General features: G+C 41.1%; 1 protein-coding gene across 1 annotated transcript in view; it reads right to left on the reverse strand.

The window, feature by feature from the left end:
- Positions 1–3,737: 3,737 nt before the first annotated feature.
- The window catches only part of mybbp1a (MYB binding protein (P160) 1a), a 34,599-nt gene continuing 18,025 nt past the window's right edge, over positions 3,738–20,311 (reverse strand). The window contains exons 14-27 of the mRNA XM_030069170.1: positions 19,227–19,320; positions 18,464–18,621; positions 17,590–17,709; positions 17,019–17,165; positions 14,504–14,677; positions 13,968–14,125; positions 13,520–13,654; positions 11,552–11,642; positions 10,718–10,849; positions 8,811–8,879; positions 7,935–8,048; positions 7,401–7,502; positions 6,144–6,268; positions 3,738–5,162 (exon numbers count right to left, since the gene is read on the reverse strand). Coding sequence (XP_029925030.1) covers positions 4,826–5,162; positions 6,144–6,268; positions 7,401–7,502; positions 7,935–8,048; positions 8,811–8,879; positions 10,718–10,849; positions 11,552–11,642; positions 13,520–13,654; positions 13,968–14,125; positions 14,504–14,677; positions 17,019–17,165; positions 17,590–17,709; positions 18,464–18,621; positions 19,227–19,320 — 1,956 coding nt within the window. The 3' untranslated portion in view covers positions 3,738–4,825. The remainder of the gene's footprint in view (positions 5,163–6,143; positions 6,269–7,400; positions 7,503–7,934; positions 8,049–8,810; positions 8,880–10,717; positions 10,850–11,551; positions 11,643–13,519; positions 13,655–13,967; positions 14,126–14,503; positions 14,678–17,018; positions 17,166–17,589; positions 17,710–18,463; positions 18,622–19,226; positions 19,321–20,311) is intronic.

Here is a 20,311-nt window from a genome sequence, read left to right on the forward strand (position 1 = left end):
GTAGGACAGTAGTGGTGCTATCTTGCTCTCATTGTTACTGAGTGCTGGATACTGATACTCCAAATGCTAACTGTTAGCCTCCTGCCACTGAGCTGGACTTCCCCCCGGCTAAAAGTAACAGGCTTAATTTGTGAAATGAACAAAGTCTGAGTTGATGAGGTGAAGCAGAACTTTTACAGCCTCAAATGGCATCTTAGTTTCAGAAAGCAACACTCGTAAAGTGAAGTTAAACCCTCTTTGAGTGGATTAAAGCAGTTACTGTTCAGAACGTTAGCCGGGGGGAAGTCCACCTCAATGGCAGGAGGCTAACAGTTAGCATTTGGAGCATCCAGCCAGTATCCAGCACTCAGTAACAATGAGAGGAAGATCGCACCACTGCTGTCCTACAGAACAGCTGGAGGGAGGTGAGAAAATATCACATTTTTTAAAATGGGACAACTCTCCTTTAATCATGTAATCACTGTAGAAATGTGACAATATCCCTGTGATTTAATATTTAATATTCATAGCCTGTATAATAGAACATGAATCAAATAAAATCAATCAAACCTCAGCTGGCTAAAGTGACGGCTCTTGCTGAATGACATTATTGAGTGAAATATGCAGTATGCTAATACAATATATTCCATCAACTGTGAAGGCCCTTCAGATCACCAGTACATGATACTATTAAATCTTATGTACATAACACTATCTGCTAACAGTTGATTACCATGTGTCTATGCTTGGATGGATTTTCTTTCATTCATTCACTCCACTGGGCAAGCCATAGTGCTAGAATATGAGTTACTGCAGTTAGAAAATAATGATAATAATGAACCTTTATATATACACAATATATAGTAACATAAAATCAGTCCTAAGATATTAAAGTATAAAAGATGTAAGACAAGTATTAGAATATTAGAAATAATGCTAGTTTTTTTTTTAATGGTTGAATTCATCTTCATTTAGTTTGAGTAATTTTTTTTTTTTTTTTTTTTTCATCCACTGTACAGTGCTGGAAAGGTAATTTATCAAGGGGTTTGTCTGGTGCTGCAGATAAATATAACTGAGTGTCAGCATAATAATGAAAATTCACTCCCTGATCACAAATATTTTTTCCAAGTGGCAGCACATATGGACAGAACAGTAAAGGGCCAAGAATAGAACCCTGTGGAACACCAAGAAGAATCTCATGCTCGTCTGAAACATGATCACTGACACTAACAAAATATCTTCTGCAGTAAGGTAAGCACTAAACCAGTTCACTGCTGTGCCAGAGAGACCAATCCAGTTTTCAAGTTGGTTTAGAAATATCCAGTAATGGCCCGTGTCAAAGGCAGCACTCAGATACAGAAGCACAGGTATAGAAACAACATAATTATATGTGCTCACTCTAAGATAATTCATTTCTTTTACAAGTGTTATTTCAGTACTGTGTCCACCCCTAAAACCAAACTGATTTTTTCATGGATCTTGTTGTCATGTAAGAACACATTCAGCTGTTTAAACACAACCTTTAACAGTGTTACTCAGAAAAGGCTGCTTGGAAAAAGGCCTAAAATTGTACAAAACAGAAGAATCAAGATTACATGTTTTCAGTAAAGGCTTGACCAGAGATGTTTTGAGTGCATCCAGAAAGATAAAGAGTAGGAATTGCATCCAGGGAGCAAGTGACACAATGTAAATGAAGGTCTGCTGACCTTGGACTGTCAAGCATTGGAAGAGTTTGCTGAAGCTGTGTTTTAGTAATTCAGAGGTCTGACTGGGAATAACATTGTAGCCAACATGAACAACAAAGATAATTTTGTTGAAAATTATTTTGAAAGGTACAATCTTCTCATTTGTGATTATTGGTGCTTTTTTCAGTTAAAGGGGTAAATATTGTTTGTACTTTCCTCAAAAAACAGTTGGTAAACTGATTGGTTTTCTATTCAAAGAGCTGTTCAGTTATTTAAAATACTATAGGGAGTGAGTAGATCTGCCAAATTTACAGCTCCTTGGTTATTGGTGGTGTATTATGAATTTCACAACAAGATCCATTATCTGTTTCAGTCAGGGTTCAAAGCTCCACAGCTCTGTGAAAGGTAAAGTTTTGTTTTGTTATGTTTTTTTTTTTTTAATATCATTTGCTGTCCTCTTAAAAAGCACTTTGCTCAGCTTGAGCTGTCTTTAAATGTACTCTATCAATGAGCTTACTTGCTAAAGTTAGTTAGATATTTGTAATACTGCATATTACTGTATGATTCAAATACAATACAGTATAGGATATAAGCCCCACAGGTCTCATCCAGATTACAGAAACATCCCAAAATACTGTGGTCTGTGATTCCGAGACATTTTTTGGGCTGACATGCCCCAATAGAGGCAGATGGATTTGTCACACTCAAATATTTAACAGCTCCTCGGAGTAACACAGAATCAGGTCTTTACAGTAATGGTGCCATGCTGTTTCTAAATGCCCCATTTTTGGGGAGCAGCTGAGAATAGACTGTAGCTCCTCTGAACTCTGCCAAGGAAACTGCGAGCGTCTGTAGAGCTCTTGGCAGCATCAGCCACACAAAGATTCAGTGTTTGAGCCCAGCGGGGGACCTACAGGGCACAGGGGTCCCCTCACCAAAAGCCTTGCCTGCGGTCCTTCGGTTTGACCTCTGCAGTCACTGAAGTTCAGCTCTGCCAGCCTGCTCGAAATGAGCTCAGACAGCCCAAGACCTGTCGACTCGTCTGCAGCCAGGAGACCCAGAAGTAAAAGAATAGTTTCATTTGACTAGTGCAGCAAATGACTGCAAAGCAAAATAGCAAAAGTTATACTATTATTAGCCTAAAATGTGTTACGTGACAGTTTCTCACAGATAAAGAGTGCTTGTTCCATGTCAGTGACCTTTTCATTTGATTACTGGTGTCAAAATTATATGAAAAAGCAGGTTCATATGTCTTTGAATGTTGTCTAGTTCAGGAATTATGAAAATCTGCGTTTTTTTGCCACTCACATGGACATCAATCCAAGATGGTCACCGAACGAACCCCATGGACCCTTAGCTGACCTTTGCAACATGAAAAATTCTTAACTAGACACCATTAGGGTCCTAAAAACACAGGTTTAAAAATAAAATGCCATACAGGTACATGGGAACCTAATTCTCCTACTCGAGTATTAGGCCTTGGATCCAGTATAAGCTTAAATAGTGAGTAATTATGACTGATGTGATACAAGATGAAACTTTATCCTTCATCACCTCTTCACACCAGAAGCCCTCACCAGGTTAGTAATGTGTGCTGTAGCTGTCTTTGTTGTCTTTTTCCATTTTGTTCACTTCCTGCATCTTTTGCTATGCACCACAGTGTTCATTTACACCTCGGATCATGTGAAATATATAAATGACAAAGCTGCGTAAATGATGGCACACAAATATAGAAGTGATTGAGCTGCTGAAACGTTTTTAAAGATTTCCAAGAACACAAGGAAATAAACTGTATTAGATCACAGTGATTCCACCAGAAACGGCCACAGGTGGGAAAAAATAACCTTTATTCTGTTTCAACACATAGAAAATAATATATCGTCATTATTAAAGGGACGCCTCTCCTGACCTTCAATCAAACTGACTTTGAAGTTACCCTTCCTTCTCTTCCCTGCAGAAAGACGGGTACAGTTTTACATCTTAGACAGTTTACATTTTCCACATATCAACGCTCTTCTTTCCACGCACAATTGAAAGTTGTTTGATTCATAAACCACTGACATCTGAATGTTGTTTTTTTTCCAACAATTGCCATCAGGAACAAGATGCCAACAGGAGTTTAAAGCAACTCTGGTGAGTCGAGTTTCTCCTCTAACAAAATAATCTGTCCCCTCTTTGAATCTGAAGAACTAAAGGGCTCTGACTGCCAGAACCCCACTGAAGGGGGCAGGTCTACCAACTCTGACTGGCAGTATTTAAACACATAGCACATTAACCCTTTGAAACCTGAGCAAATTCACTTGATTCCTTTCAGAAGCTCATGGGAAAGGGCATTCAGCAAATTATCAAAAAAAAAAAAAATCTAAATTGGGGAAAAAAAAGAAAATTATAAAAACCAAAACAAGACAAATTAGTGGAAAAGGGGGAGGTGGGGGGCATGCAGGACAACTACATTCACAATTAATACCAGTCTATATTTAAGTCAGTGATGCTGGATCAACAGATGGCCAGTAAACTGACCTCCTTGCAAAAGCATCATTAAAAAAAGATGACAAGTAAATAAGATCATCTCTAATTATATCTTTAATTATATAATGTCTTAGTATAATTTCACATTAATTTAAATGATTAAAGTGTACTTATACTATTCCTCATTTAGTTGAGGACCTCATAAGTCCCTCAAAGATCCCTGGGGCCTTTGCCACCCACTTTATTAGGGAGGTCATTTTCACTGACACGCTGGACTTGGGAAGCCGAGCCAGTAAACGAGGATATTCAGAAAACTGTTTAGAGAACCATTTTTAACTCTTCAACCACGATTTGATGTTGGAAGAGCTAATTATGCACCGAACGGGCTTCCTAAGTGTGTTGTCCAGTCAAGCTGGAAGAAATCCACCACTGTCATGACAAATCCTGTTTATTTGGGTACAGCGGGAATACACCTCGTTTGGACCCCAGCTCTTCAGGTTTTAACTCAGAAGCAGGTGATCTTGAAACACGTTCACACAGTTTTGTCAGCTCTGTAAAAAAGTGACGTACATGGCAGATAACTGCTTCTAGTATAACAACTTATAAAAAACAAAAATGAAGGAAACTAAAACGTGTTTGTGCCCAGTTAAGAAGCGTACACACAGCCACACACACACACACCACTGTCCAGTTTATTTTGAGCCTTCTGCCATTTTCTTCTGTTTCTTCTTCTTCTTGGCCGCCTTATTCTCAGGCAAAGTCCTGCTCTTCTTGGCTGGGCTGAGCGGTGAGCTCATCTCTCCTCCCCCCGGCTGTTTCCTCTTTGTTTTCTTCATCTTCCTCTTGGCTTGTCCTGGTTCTCCCGCAGGTTTGTCTGCGGAGGCCGCCTGCTCCGCCGCAGCTTCTAAAGGCTTGTGCTTCTTGCGGTTTTTCCTCTTTTTCGTTTCGGGGAGGAAGCCTTTCTTCTTCGTCACTGCTGGCTGATCAGCTTCTGCAGTGGGTTTCTTCACCTTCTCAGATTTGGGCCTCCTGTCAAAATGAGCGGCAGAACATGCATGGTCACCTTGATGTCTGTGGGGGAACGGTCTTTAAAAAATAACAGTGAGCACATTCAAGAAGTCAGTCATTGTTTCTATAAATGGAGTTTGATTTTAACCACCAGTAGTTCCTTAACCCTTTATAGGGCAAGTGACTATTTTTGGTAATTTCAGAAATTTTACATATCAGGCCCATCCCCTGTCTCAGTTAGTTCAATAATCATTTGGTCTTCACCCGGCCAATCAGCAAAAATCGCTCTACATCCCAGGTCACATGATTGTGGCATTTGACCAATCTCAATGGCTTTGATTTTCTATTACAAAATGAAATTTTTAGAAAAATTTTATAGAAGTAATAAAGTCCTGTCATGTTCTCTATTTAAAGCAATATCTAGATTTTAACAGTAACACGGATCAGAGAATTGCAGTTTCTATGATGATGATAATAATAATAATAACAATAATAATGAGAAATAACAGTCTAGGGTTGTTTTTTTTTTTAATTTCAAAGTATTTCAATGAGTCCCCTATAAAGGGTTAAAGCAGGGGTCTGTGGTGGTAGGTGATGTCACCACGTCGGCTCTATGGGCGGTGACATCGCCTGCCACCACAGACCAGGCACTTCTCACCAGTACAAGTCCGGCTTCACACGGATTTGGGTTTGGTGTTTAGATTCTCTTCAACATCTGAACAGATTTAAGTAGCAAAAAAAAAAAAAAGACTTTCCTGTTTCACATCTTCCAGCTGCACTAGACTATTTGCATAGAAGCCATCAGTGGCCTCCCACACCGCCCACAGAGCTGTGAGAACAGATCCATCAACCAACTTGCCTGCATTGTGCACAAGCCCTCAGACGACATCTTAAAAAAAAACTGCTCTCAGAGGTGGCAGAGCTCTACCAGCAGCATCACTGTTGTGTTGTTAATCTGTGTGTTTAAAAAAAAAAAAAAATGCTGATGTAGTGAAATCTTACGTGTGTCCGAAGTGTTTCATCACAGCCCAGTATCTGTCCTCCAGCTGCCCCGTCTTCTTGAAGCTGAAGACGTTGCTCAGGGACTCCAGCACCTTCTGCAGAGGCTCCAGGTCCACCGGCAGCTTCTGCAGTGCAGGAGAGACACGCGTCAGCGGCGACTCCGAGGCGTTTTACTGCCACGCCCGGATTCACCTCCTCAAGGGCGAGTTATGGTTCTGCGTACGCGAAGCTTACGGAGGGTGTGCGTAGCAAATGCTTCCCTTGCTACCGCCGCAGAGCCTGACGCACACCTTCGAAAAATTGTAACTACACGGACCCGACGTAGCCCCCACACAGGCCCTACACAGACAACAAGAGCTGTGATTGGTCCGCCAAACTACATCATTTCCGGGATTTCGCACCTCCGGCGTCACTTTTCAAGTATTAAGTGTTTATATGATGTGTATATAAATTTTCTTATGTGTCTTTGTATTGACTTGCCCTTATAGTTCAACACTTTGCATTCATAATAAAGCCAGCAAGTTCTGTAAAAACCACGACTCTTTATTATTTAGCATCGGCTTGTCGGTGTAGGTCACAGTATGGCCAAATCAATATCACAACAACATGGATTTAAAAAGGTTGTTGGATGTTAATCAGCTCCAGCTCCAGCATTAATCTTCCTCTCTCTCGGTGGCCATGTCTTCTACACTGCAAAAACTCAAAATCTTCAATCAAAATATCTCATTACACTTAAAATAAGACATAATCATCTAAGAAATAACTTGTTTTTAGACAAATTTCACTTCAAGCTAATTTTCACTTGTTTCAAGTGAAAATTGTCTAGAAACAAGTTCCTTCTGAGGTGATCATGTCTTATTTTAAGTGTAATGAGATATTTTGACTAGAAATAAGACATTTTTGACTTGAAATAAGACAAATATTCTTGGTAAGATTTTGGGTTTTTGCAGTGTGTTAAAGCCGTAATTTTGAAATTAACCAACGAGTCGAATAACAATAACAGCTGCTGTTCCTTTTAAAAATGGCGCTGCTGGCACAACAACAGGAAGAGCAGCGACCTCACGTCACAGGGTCTACGTAGGCCTGCAGAAAAAAAAAAACACGCCCCCTTGCGTTTGGCAGAGAATTGCTTAGCGTACTACGCAGAAACATACGAGGCACACACCATCTGTGTAGCGCCTGTGTCCGCGCTGCGTCGAGTCTCCGCAGATCCATAACTCGGCCTTGAAACGCGTCTCATCCTGGAGGTCCACCTACCTGCTGCTGGATGCGCTTGACCAGGAACTGACAGAGCTCCAAGGATTTGACCACCTTGTCCTGGACCACCTTTCTCTCAGCCTGACCCGCCTGCTGCAGACTCTGAGAGCACACACACACACACACACACACACACGTCAGCTCCTCCTATTAAAATAACCAGTTAATGTAAATAATATGCAAAACAAATAGGAAAGTATTAAACTATATTCCTGTTTGTTCCCTGTTTTTCCCTAATTTCTCCCACAGGACTTAGACATTTTTGACCTTCCCTGTCTGGAATGCATCATATTCTTATTTTTATTTATTTTTTTATTTTGAACATGAATAAATAAATAAAAATAGAACAAAATAAAGACATGAACAAAAAGTAAACAGAAAAAGCAAACAACCAAAGAGCCAAATAAATTTGTCATTTGCATGTTCAAAAGGCAGCGGGAGGAAGTCAAACTTGTCTAGTCCCACAAATAAAGGAAATCTGAGCGTCTCATCCTGTGAACAATAAAGACGAGAGCTCCTCGTCTGTGGACTCACCGCCACCAGCTGACCTACGACCTTCTCACAGAGCTCCGCCCACGTGGCGTCGGCCAGCAGCTGCTGAACCTCCCTGCTCTGCAGCGCTCGCAGGACCAGCACACACGCCTGGCCCTGGACGTGCACGCACACACACACACACACACACACACACACACACACACACACACACACACACACACACACACACACACACACAAAATGGATGTTTGAGGTGCAGCTGTGCAGTGGGAAGACAAAAATAATGGAAACCTCTCACCTTTACACCTTTATGTTTTCACTTTGATGGAGCTAGGCTCCTGACTCACATAGACTTCAAGTCTTTATGCTAAGCTAACACAAAAGAACTGAAACACGGGACACGCAGAGGCGAACACGGGATCAAACATCAGGTCTCAGGCTGGGTACATTTTCACAAAATGTTGGAGTTTTCCATTTAAAGCAATATCTAGATTTTAACAGTAACATGGATCAGAGAATTGCAGTTTCTATGATGATGATAATAATAATAATAATAATAATGATGATGATGATGATGATGATGATGATGATGATGAGAAATATTAGCGCAAACTCTCCAGCTGATGTGAGACAGCAACTTAAGTCCCACAATGATCTCATTTCTTTGCCAGCATAAATCAATCAAAATGATAAAGCCCTCCTGAGTGACTCTTAACACCGACATCCTCCAAAGTGTCAAGTTTTAGTTGAAGTGAGGATTTGTGCGGCTGAGCGCTGTGTGCAGGTGTTTCTGAGGCTGAGTGAGAACACCTGCCCTCGTTAGGATCTGGATCGATCACAGCCGCCCGTCAGGAGGCCTTACGGCGCCTTGTGTGTGTGTGTGTAAAGATGTTGTAAGTTAGTGTGTGTTCTTACCTGCTGGTGTTCTCGAACCCCAGCTGTGATGTTCTGCACTGCTGTGTCCACCAGCTTAACACACAGCACCTGGAGGGAACACACACACACACACACACACACACACAGCGTCATCACACCACGGCTTCATGTCGAACCTGCAGCTTTGTAACTCAGCAACGCCGTCCTCCTCGTCAAACATCAGGCAGAGGCTGATGTTTGACAGTCTGTCTGCCGCGTGGTGTCGCATGACTCACAGAAACCGAACAAGGTAGAATCTGAATTTTCTAATAGTCCAGTCATTTTATGAAAAAACCTAGGACAAATTGCAAGAGAAGCAAACTCAACTGATTTTGTATCCTCAGTTTGTCCTGAGTGAGGGGAAAAAAAGTCCCAAGAAATCCCATTGGTGGAAAGTTTTGAAAATCACCTATTTATGACCACATATTACCAAAAAACACTGTTTTTAACACACAGGGGAAAGGGGTTCAACATTTTACTTTCAGATATCACTATAAAAATTCACAAGTTGATTACACACACAAAGACAAGAAAAAAAGTCAATTACAAGTTCTTTGAATTATTCTGTTTACACATGCATATCACACATTATCTGATTTGATATGCGCTAATAAGGAATATAAGGAATAAATGCCAAAACAGATATTTAAATAGTGAATTAAAAGGTTACTATATATATAGTAACCTTGTAATTCATTGTTATATAATGACCTTTTAATTCACTGTTATATAGTAACATTTTAATTCACTGTTAAAATATCTGTTCTGGCTTTTATTCCAATTAGTGCAGGATACAAAATCAGTTGAGTTTGCTTCTCTTGCAATTTGTCCTAGGTTCACCCCAATTTTGGCCTAAAATTACTGGACTATAAGGAATTTGAGCATCGCCAGTGAACCTACAGGCAGCCATCTCTGAATAACGTCATGACGCTGCAGGATAAGGAGAGCAAATGACATTATATCCACCATGTTAAACACAGGCAGCTCCCCATTCAAAGACATGGAGCTCTCGTCTCGTTGGCCTCAAAATCTACTGCCCAGGGGTGCCATCTCCTTTTATAATCCTACGTTTCTCTGGATATATAAAAGGCAGAGTGAGTAGGATTTCCCTAAAAAAAAAACCAAAAAAAAAACCAATACTGAACAATGATCCTCTCCATCATGTCTTGTGAGCCACCAGCAATGTGTGTTAGTGTGTGTGTCTACTTCTTTTATATTATATTTTTTGTCATACTGCTTCTGTGCCCCTTTGCTATCTGTGCTTACAACATCCACCGCACGTCTGTCCGTCCTGGGGAGGGATCCCTCCTCTGTTGCTCCCCTGAGGTTTCTTCCTATTTTTCTCCCTGTTAAAGGGGTTTTTTTAGGGAGTTGTTCCTCATCCGATGTGAGGGTCTAAGGACAGAGGATGTTGTATTTCCTGTAAAGCCCTTTGAGACAAACTTGTATTTTGTGATTCTGGGCTATATAAATAAATGAAATTGAATTGAATTGAATTGAACTGAATTGCAGAGACTCTGCCTTTCCAGTGTAGCTCCCGGCCAATCACAGCGCACAGTGGCAGATTAATAGCACCACGTCCAATAGGAAGCTATGAATGTTGCGGACACGGACCGTAAACTGCAGGAAAAAAGGAAATCTAGCGGGACGAGACATCAGCTGTGCTGGCCCGTTTTCTGTTGGACAGGGAGGTGCCGGTGGGCTAGGTTCTTTTTCCCTCATTCCATCACCGTCCTGGGAGACGAAAACTCGCTGTCTGCGGTTTTCTTAGCCGGGGAGGACGAACCAACCAACTTCAACATCACCTAAGAAATCCCACTCACTCTGATGTCACGTCTCCATGATGCAGCAAAACATGACACAGCTTCTATCCCCTCTCATGGCACACGGATCAGGACTGGACTCACCGGGAACCTGGTGAACAGGTCGCTGAACATCTGAGCGGTCAGCGGGCTCTTCCTCCGGCTCATGAAGGAGCTCAGAGCCTCTCTGAAGACGGCAGAGACACGATCCACGTCCACGTTCCCCATGAACCGCACCTGGACACACAGGACACGGTCAAGATGTCTTTTCACTTTACACGTCAAACATCACCGCATTTCTGTCCTGTGCTTCATGGATTCTGTGGTAAAGATCAGCTGGACAAAAAAAATGATTCCCTAAAAATAATAATAAATAAAACACAAAAGTATTTAATTACACAGGCGGACAAAGAGAAACTGCTTGAAGACTGAAGAATTTACTTTATTTTATTATTTAAGTGAGCAGACGAAATATTAGTAATGTAAGAAGGTTAGGCAAAATAAGCTAAGGCTTCAGCCTATACCTTTTCGGTCAGTGTTTATTTGTATTTATTATATATTTGTTTTGGTTTTCCACTGAAAGGAAATGAAATATTAGTTATTGTTTAAATATTTGTGCATAAGTAATTGTCTATTCATGGGTGTATTTGATTTCTGCCGCTTGAAAATGACCGAAATAAAACATTCATTCAAGACCATATTTAGCAATCCAACTCAACCACTGAATAATTTTACAAAATGTGACAACAATACAATAATATTCTTTAAACTTTCAATTTAGGCCGTTCAATTTAATTTATTTTAAGACTTCAAAGATATTTTATTGCTTTCCTCTTCAGGTTTTGACTAGTTTTTCATTTCAAGTGTTGCTGGCATGAGGTTGGTGTCACGAGAAGTGAAGCTCGATTAAAAAATAATATTAAAATAAGGTAAACGTACGTCCTCCGCTGCAGGTTTGTCTGGTTTCTGCTCGTCTTTGGCCTCAGCAGGAAGAGCTCCTCTCAGCACTTTGACCACGTACAGAGATGCACTGTGGGGGCACAACGAAAAACACCGTGAGCACGTGGAGTCAAACGGCACCAAGATCCAACAACTGACTGGACTTTTCCAACTGAGTAGAAACTGGAGGCTTCACACACACACACACACACACACACACACACACACACCGTCCACGTTCTGTCTCAGTAAAGGTTTTTTTCCCCACAAAACCTGATAAAATCGTTTTTCAGTCGTTTCTTCTAACAGGCTGAGAGGCTGAGACAAACCTCTGATCATGTCACAAATTCCTGCCCACAACTGACCAACGTGACTTTTGTTATGACTGACGCAGAACACACACACTATCACACTTACAGAGGGAAGTTAAAGGGATGGTGAACCCAGTTAGGAAGAGGTGGTGGAGTTCATGTGAGAAACATTATTGTTACTGTACAGTTTTCAGGTGAACTATGTCTTTGTCTGCCGAGGTGCCGTCCACGGTGTTGTTCTGCTGAATTGTGTGTCATGCGTGTGTGTGTGTGTGTGTGTGTGCACAAACATGCAGCACTAAAGATGTTTCCTGGTTTAGGGTTTTGAAAATACGGTCACCCCGAACACAAAGGCCTCTCTGGACTTACAGTTTCAGTTTCATGATGATTTCTACACCCAGTGTCTCACTTATTTTTGCTTTGCAGCAAAAATACTCAACTTTTTTTTTTTTTTTCACTGAGCTTTATCATCAAGATCTGCCAGGCATATCAACGCCACAGCTAACCTGAAATCATCAGGGTTTTGAAAATACCAACATCCTCTAAGGACAGAGGATGTTGTATTTCCTGTAAAGCCCTTTGAGACAAATTTGTAATGTGTGATTCTGGGCTATATAAATAAATAAAATTAAGATAAATAAATAACTCTAAGATGTATAGTAAGACACGCACTGTAATCGAGAGTTTAGAAGACTTGTCTTGTGTAATGAGACATGCAGTGATCTTGTGAGATCCCTGTTGACGCAGTTTGCAGCCAGTTTAACTTCTCATACTGCTGTTATCTTACAACCTGCTGATAATGGAATACAAATCTTTCTCCACTTCATTCGTACATTTCAACTTAGCATGTCACGGTGGTGGAACTGTTGGTTATGTGGTTATCCAACCTATACTTGCTCTATTCTTTATATCCCATTCTTTTCATTATTTTCCCGTTATTTCTTTTACATCACGAGTCAGTCAAGTTTCAACTGCAAAATGGATGTTGTTACAGTAGATGATGCTATAGTCTACACCGAGGCAATTAAGTTTGGCCTCGGGCCAGATTTTTTCAAAGCCATTACATGGCGAGCCACAACCAAAAGAATGGCTAATTTATTGAATTAATAGGATGAAAATGACAGGCGCTCGTGAAATGACAGAACATATGATGCCTATGTCCGTTGTTTGAGTGACAACTTGTGTTTTAGAGACTATTGGAATTTCAGCACCAGGCGCTGTCCGCTGACCTCATTTGTTTTTGTATGTTAAGCGTCCACGCTGCACCTCGCTGATGCGCTTATTCACCCTCGTATCCACATATAACAAATAAGAATTTAGATCGATTGAAATGTTTCTGTTCTGAAAAATGAAGTTTTCAAATAAAGAGCTTTTTTGAGACTGTCAGTCTGATTTTTAAAAAGTATAATTTTTAAAAATTTATTTTCATTCTCTAGTTCAAACAATCTCATGGGCCAGATGTTTTTGCTTGGGGGCCGCTAACTGTCGACCTATGGTCTACACATTCAACATTAAAAAATTAACATCTATTTTCTTTGTCTCAGTGTGTTCTATTGTTACTTTGAACATCCTGCATGTCGGCTCAAATGCTTGGATTTCAGGTTTTTCTGATTCCAGTTGTCTCAGGTCTCTCAGCTGAGCCCGAGGTGAGTCCCACCTGAAGTAGTAGAGGCAGACTGACGAGTCGGCCAGTCTCTGGGCTCGGGACATCAGCTTCTCCAGCAGGTCGTGCAGCTCCCCCTGCCTGTCGCCGACGGTCCTGCAGTAAACCTTGGACCTGCACAGCTGGTTCCTGAAGTGGCACAGGAACAGGGATTTACTCGAACCTTCAACGCTGTCAGCTAAACATCTGTCCTGCTACACGACAGCGATTCAAACTTCAGTGGTTTTGCAGAACGGAGGCAAATGGATGATGAATGGTTCAGTGTGTCATCTACAGACACTGCAGTGCCTCTGTACGGCCACTAGGGGCAGATAGGCCAACTATGAGTGCATTACTGAAAGAATACATGAAAATATCAGCTGTATTCGAGTAAATAACTAGTCAACAAACAATAATCAACATGAAAATGATGAAATCGGACAGTGTTTTTAAAAAGTGTCACCTGAAGATGTCTGCGGCTCGGCGGAGGAAGTCCTGCTCCTGCTGGTCGCTGTCGGAGCTCATCCCTCTTTCAATGACGGTCAGCAGAGGCTCCACCAAACCCAGGATCAGAGGACTGCCGGCCTGTCGGGCCACAAACACCTCCACCAGGTCCAGGACCTGCACCACGAAAAACAGCAACACAACACACATACTTCAATTCACCCAAACGACAAAAAATGTACAGATTCCCTGGTAACTGACTGTTCTTTTCTTTACTGCGATGAAACAGGGAAATGCGTTCTGACTTCAGCCGCCGAGGAAGCGTTCTGATGTTCACAGTTTTTTGATTTTACAAAGTATCTCGTTTCAGTATATTGACAAAATATTCCTTCAAACTCACAATAAAACAAGTAAACATGGCGCACCCCTCCCCACAGCTTTGTTCAGTAGTAACAGAAAGTCGGAAGAGCTATTACCTTGATATGAGAACATATCAATTTCTAAAAGGCAGAGCCTCGCCCTGAGAAACAAAATGAAATAACGATCACGGCCTACCTTGATCTTGAATTCGCGCACCAGCACCTTCTCTTTGTGCAGTCTGGTCTTTTCGTCTTTCTTGGCCTGGGTCTTTTTCTTCTGCTCGGAGAAGAGAGCTGCCAGGCTCTTGTCCAGCTTCATCATGGCTTCATCGTCCAAATCCTCATCATCACTGCCATCCTCCTCTGTGGCCTGCATGTGTGGCACGTTGGAAGAGAAGAGGTTTCCATGAAAGCCTTAAAGGTTACACGATACTGCAGCACACTACAGCCGACCTTTGACCTGCATTTTAGTTACATGGAGCGCTGATGTATGAACCAGAGTTTATTCTGTTGTCGGCCTCCTGCAAAGTCTCCCTGGATAAGAGCTAAAACCATGTTTGATTTTCTTTTGAACATTTAATTAATACAAATAAATAATAATCATGCCTTAAAACTGGAAGACCTGTGCCATGTTGAACTCTGGCCCGTGCCGAGGCTGTGTCAGCTCCTGTTCATGTAATAATTCATGGCAACACACATCTGGACCAAGAGCAAACTGTATCACTGTCTACTTATCTTTGGTAATAATTACTACAAATACATGGAATGGAAATAACTGACTTTATTGCAATATCCAAACTAATTTTATTGTACTGTGTGCTGTATTTTAATTTGTCAAATAAAATCAAATCGATCCATCAGAACATGGTGGACTGAGTGTCTCTGATGCAACATTAAAATAACATTTTCCATAAACCTGGCTGCCTCCTGTCAGTCCTGTCAATCATCCTTTAAACATAAACATGTCAGTCCACTCCTTCCACCATCTGCATGTGCTTCAATTACGGATGGGCATCACTAATCAATGATCAATAATTGATATATTTGTATATTTCACATCTCACATCTCTTTTCCTTAGGTTAGCCCTTATTGTATATTTTTAGTTTTTAGTCTTTATGGTCTTTATTGTACATATTTAGCCTTTATTCTTTTTTTATTTAACTTTATTGTATGTTTCTACTGTTGCTGCTGGAACACCAGAATTTCCCTGGTTGGATCAATAAAGTATATCTATCTATCTATCTATCTATCTATCTATCTATCTATCTATCTATCGGTAAGAATTTGGTCGATCATGTGGTTTGCGATTGATCTAACATTGATATCAAATAGAGGTCGTGTAATGTGTGTTTTGGGGCAATGCAACTGATTTACACTGTGTAGAGCAAACATGTTACCCAGCAGGGGGCGCAATTCAACTATTCAGTAGATGAAGAGAAAACGGAGTACTTTTCCTCGCGCTGCCGAACGGAAACTGAGGGTAAACACGCAGAGAGCACGGCGAAGTTTGGCATGGGACCGTTTCGAGCTACAGAATGACGAAGGTCATCATAACGTCCAACACGACCACGAGCCCAGTGATGAACCACCTGAACGACACACACCCGACCCCGGGGAACGAACCCTCCTCTCAGCCCGCCATCACATCAGTGCTACCACGGACGAGCTGTGATGCACGACGGGCAGAACACATCACCCAAAGGATCTGCAGAATGATTAAGACGGAGATGCTGCCCACAGGTGTCGTTGGAGGCAAAAGGTTTTAGAGGTCTGCTTTGAGGCACAATCTCCAGGCGACAAAGAGCTAAAGGCGGAGCTGCCAATAATAATAATAATTAATAACGATTAATTGATATTTGATTCTTAATTCTGAAGTAAATTTATTCAAATACTCATCCCTAGTTAGAATCTCGAAAAAAACTGAGCTAAATGTGTTTGTTCCTCCTGTTTTGTGCTGTAAAGTGATCTCCCCCTGTGCTGTAAAGCACTTTCTTTCAAGGGGAACTGATTTCCGCCTGGGACTTGATGAATGTGATGAACTAGCTGGTGGAATAAACCCAAGGGCCAGCACCAAGGCTCTGTTTACTGCAGTTATACCCGTCTCAAAATTAACCAGCTGATGATTTATTCATAAAGTGCCACTCATGGAAATTTCCCCACTGTGGGACTAATAAAGGAATATCTTATCTTATCTTATCTTATCTTATCTAATCTTATGACACGTGTCCATTTATGATCTGCTGACTGGTTATGCCTGCAGTGTTACACTGACATTGCAGTCAGCAGGTTAGAGAAGTGTGCAGGACTATCTTTAGTTTTACATGCTGTCATATTGTGCACTCATGTACCTGCACGAGGACAGCTCAGGCATGCAGAAGCTGATCTTGTGCTTTTGACTTGGTTACTATGCTCTCAGGCTCGGGTCGGGTGGCCCTAGCTGCATTTTACTTTGACCTCAGCCCCAGCCCGTCGGGTCGGGTACCCTCACTCTACTTTTGACACAACATAGCACCTTAAAATGTGACCGGTTTTTAGTGGTGCTCCTTCCTGTTCCTAAGGACCCAGAGCCAAACGCTGTTTCATTCCAGCCACAGAAGCCCGTTCACACCTGGGACGTCAGGTGAACAGCATCACAGAAAACCAGCAGTGCTCTGGATTTAGGAGCCGGATTTGAAACCAGTGCCTCGAGATGAAAAGCTGAATGACCCACCAAGGCGTTCTGCTTCTGTAAGACCTTCATCAGCTCGACACGGAAGTTCGGATCCAACTCCTCCTCCTCCTCTTCCTCCTCCTCCTCCATTGACTCATCATCTTCATCTTTACTGGAGTCATCATCTGCTCCATCAGACATTTCCTCCTGGGAGAGTCAAAATTCACATGGGTTGAAGATCAATCAATAAATAAATATCTAGGAATCCCAACATGATACTCATAATTCAGTGTCCGGGCTAAAAATTAACCTCAGGGTTGGAGTTAATGTCAGAAGAGGGTTAGGCAGGAGTTAGGGTTAGTGTTACACAGGGTGTGGAAAATCAAACAGACAGGTGACATTAATAATAAACTTATTACCATTGGGCTTTATTGGACTGGATAAATATCCTGATAACCAAAAAACTCAGCAGCTGAGTTTTTGGTGATTTTTTTTTTTTTTTTTTGAAGATTTTTGTCCTTATATTTTGTTTATTTAATGGTAGGGTATGAGTGTCCAAGTCTGAATCTCCCACGGACCCACACAACTAATTTTTGATGGAATATAGATGATTACAATTACAAGAACTGACCTCCATGTCCTCATCCTGTTCCTCCTCAGGGTTCTTGTCTTCCTTCAGGGTTTGGTCAGCGTCCTTGTCGTCAGTGACCACCATGGCGCTCTCCTCCTCGTCCTTGTCTGGGTCAAGAACCTGCCCGTCCAAAGCCCCAGTGCCAACAGGGATTACACACAAGTGCAACACAGCAGCGTAACCGTCTTTGAGATGGCTCAGAAATATTCACACTCACAAGAGTTGGTGGACAGTGTTTGTAATTTGAAGGGATGCATTGAACATGTTAAAATGAATCACTGTTTTTCTCCAAGCAGACTGAAATGTTGTTGAAGCATGCCCCAACTCAAGCAGCTTTTCAAAAACGTTAATGCCGTGATTAGTCCCTAGCCAAGGAAGTTAGTTCACTCTAGCAGCCCCCGCAAAATGAGAAATGTTCCTCAAATGTTCCTCAATATTTCATAAATACAATTTAGAATAGACTAGGCGACGTCTCCTGAGCCCTTGGTAGGCCAATTGTTTCCGGGCATTAGCAGTGATTTAGTTTCACACAGCTACAGTGTCCACAGAGATAAAAAGTCTTAAGGTTAAGGTTTTAGTTTTTTAAGGTTTAAGTCTACTTTGTAATTCTTATGTACTCAGTGAAAGATTTTTGTTTTGTATTCCCAGTTTTGCAAAGACCATCTTGCGAACTCAGCCCTCTTTTCAAACAAACATTTAATCTTATTATCTATTTCATCCTCTAGGCAGCGTGAATTTTAGCAACATCACATCAGACACACAAAACGAAGGGTACAGAGTGGGAGTTTACAATTAATGGCGATCACATTTTGTTCAGTTATGGTCGATGGGTAATTGATGGGTGCATCTTTTATTTTCCTCATGTCGTACTTACGTCCAGGATAGCTGTGAGGGCGGTGGCGGTGACGTGGGGGCAGATGGAGGAGAAGACGGTCCTGCAGACCTGCCTGATGTGTCGGCTGGGCTGGGACAGCAGGGACAACAGGAGGTCCACCATCACCTCCACCCAGTGCGGCTCATCCTCCTGCGCGGCTGCAGGAGGGCAAAAGCACATCCAGTTACTTGATCGAGAATATACAATCAAAATATGAGCAACAAAAGAGCAAATACTGAAAAATTTTCCTCCTCTCCTAGTCTGTGCAAGCTGGTACTTAGATCTCAAAAAGTTTCCACGAAGCACATTTTTAGTTTCAGGACTCTTTATAGCCTCTATTGTGCTGTAAAATAGAAGAAAAATAGAAACAGAAATTGCATTGTACAAATTTAAAGCTGCACTTAGAGATTTCTGACCACTAGAGGGTGCTGAAAACAGAAACTCAAAGCTTCCAGTTCACGGTGCAAAACAGACAGTCAAGGCAAAAAAAAAAAAAAAAAAATGTAGTTTTGGGACAGAAATGAGGGACACATTTCACTCTCACAAGACTCTTGCTGGATTACTTGGATTATTTTGGATTATTTTGTCCATTAGATCCAATTTGAAAATGCCGTGAAGATGCAGACTTTCAGCAACAAGGTAAGATGCTTTAAAGGAACGTTTTCTTGTTGTTGTTGAATAGTGGCAGGCTTTTCGCACCAGTACTGTACGATCTAATGAATTATTAAAATTACTGAGGCTTATGAAACTTCCCAAACGTCACCTTGTTGCTTCTTTGTCTTCTTGGCCTTCTTCTCCTGGGATTTCTCCATGCAGTTCTGGAGGTCGTTCATGACGTCCACCAGCTCTGTGGGGGCCTTCACACACACACACACAATACAAACACACAATATTTCAGACAACGCACGGAAAGTAGAGCATTTTCTTCATTACTGACTCTCACTCATCAAATTTTCAGAGTGGTGTGAATTTTTAAGAAAGTACACCGCCGGCTGTATTTCTCTCAGTACCGCATGCAGCCCATACATTGTTTGGTACGACACAACAATAAGAATTAAACTTTAATTAGTGCATCGCTCTAGTGTTGGGTTTGAAAATTTAGAAGATTTCTGTTGGTTCCCATCACTACAAAGTACCTCTGAACGTCAACATCTTTAGTTACTATTCCATACGGTACTTTGAAAAAATGGGAGGATCTTTTTGATGGACCTATACCAGGGGACCAAGTGTTTAAATTATTACAAAAAACAACAATAGATAATCTATAATTTTTTGCCAACAAGGAAAATGTTACATATATGGGGGATTTCAGAATTAGATGATTGCCGCTTTTGTGGCACAGAGGTTGAATCAACTGTTCATCTTTTTTGGTATTGCCCTGTTGTTTCTATTTTTTGGGACAAAGTTCAAAATATGTGTAAAGTAATGAATTTAAATTTTTAACTAGATTTTCCTTCTGTGATGCTGGGTGATGTAAGAGAGACAACTAATTATATAATATGAACTTAATTATTTTGTTAGGGAAAAGATTTAATTTAATAGCTACTGGAAAAGATTCATTAAATATTAATCACTTTAAAATGTTTATTAAACACTACTTTATTTTGGAGGGCTATACTGTACATACAGATGATGATGAAAAATATTTAAAAAGATGGGAAAAGTTTATTGAAGCGGCAGGCTGGTAATGAGATTTGTACAGTAGAGGTTGGGGACGGATTCATTCTAGTAGAAGAGAAAAAAGAAAGAAAAGAAAAGGAGAATGTTGGAGAATTATAATTTCCTATTTTTACATTTTCATATGAATCATTAATTTGGTTGTGTAAAGCGAGATGAACTGTGTAACTG

Source organism: Myripristis murdjan, chromosome 14 (genome assembly GCF_902150065.1).
Source record: "Myripristis murdjan chromosome 14, fMyrMur1.1, whole genome shotgun sequence".
NCBI classification, from domain to species: Eukaryota; Metazoa; Chordata; class Actinopteri; order Holocentriformes; family Holocentridae; genus Myripristis; species Myripristis murdjan.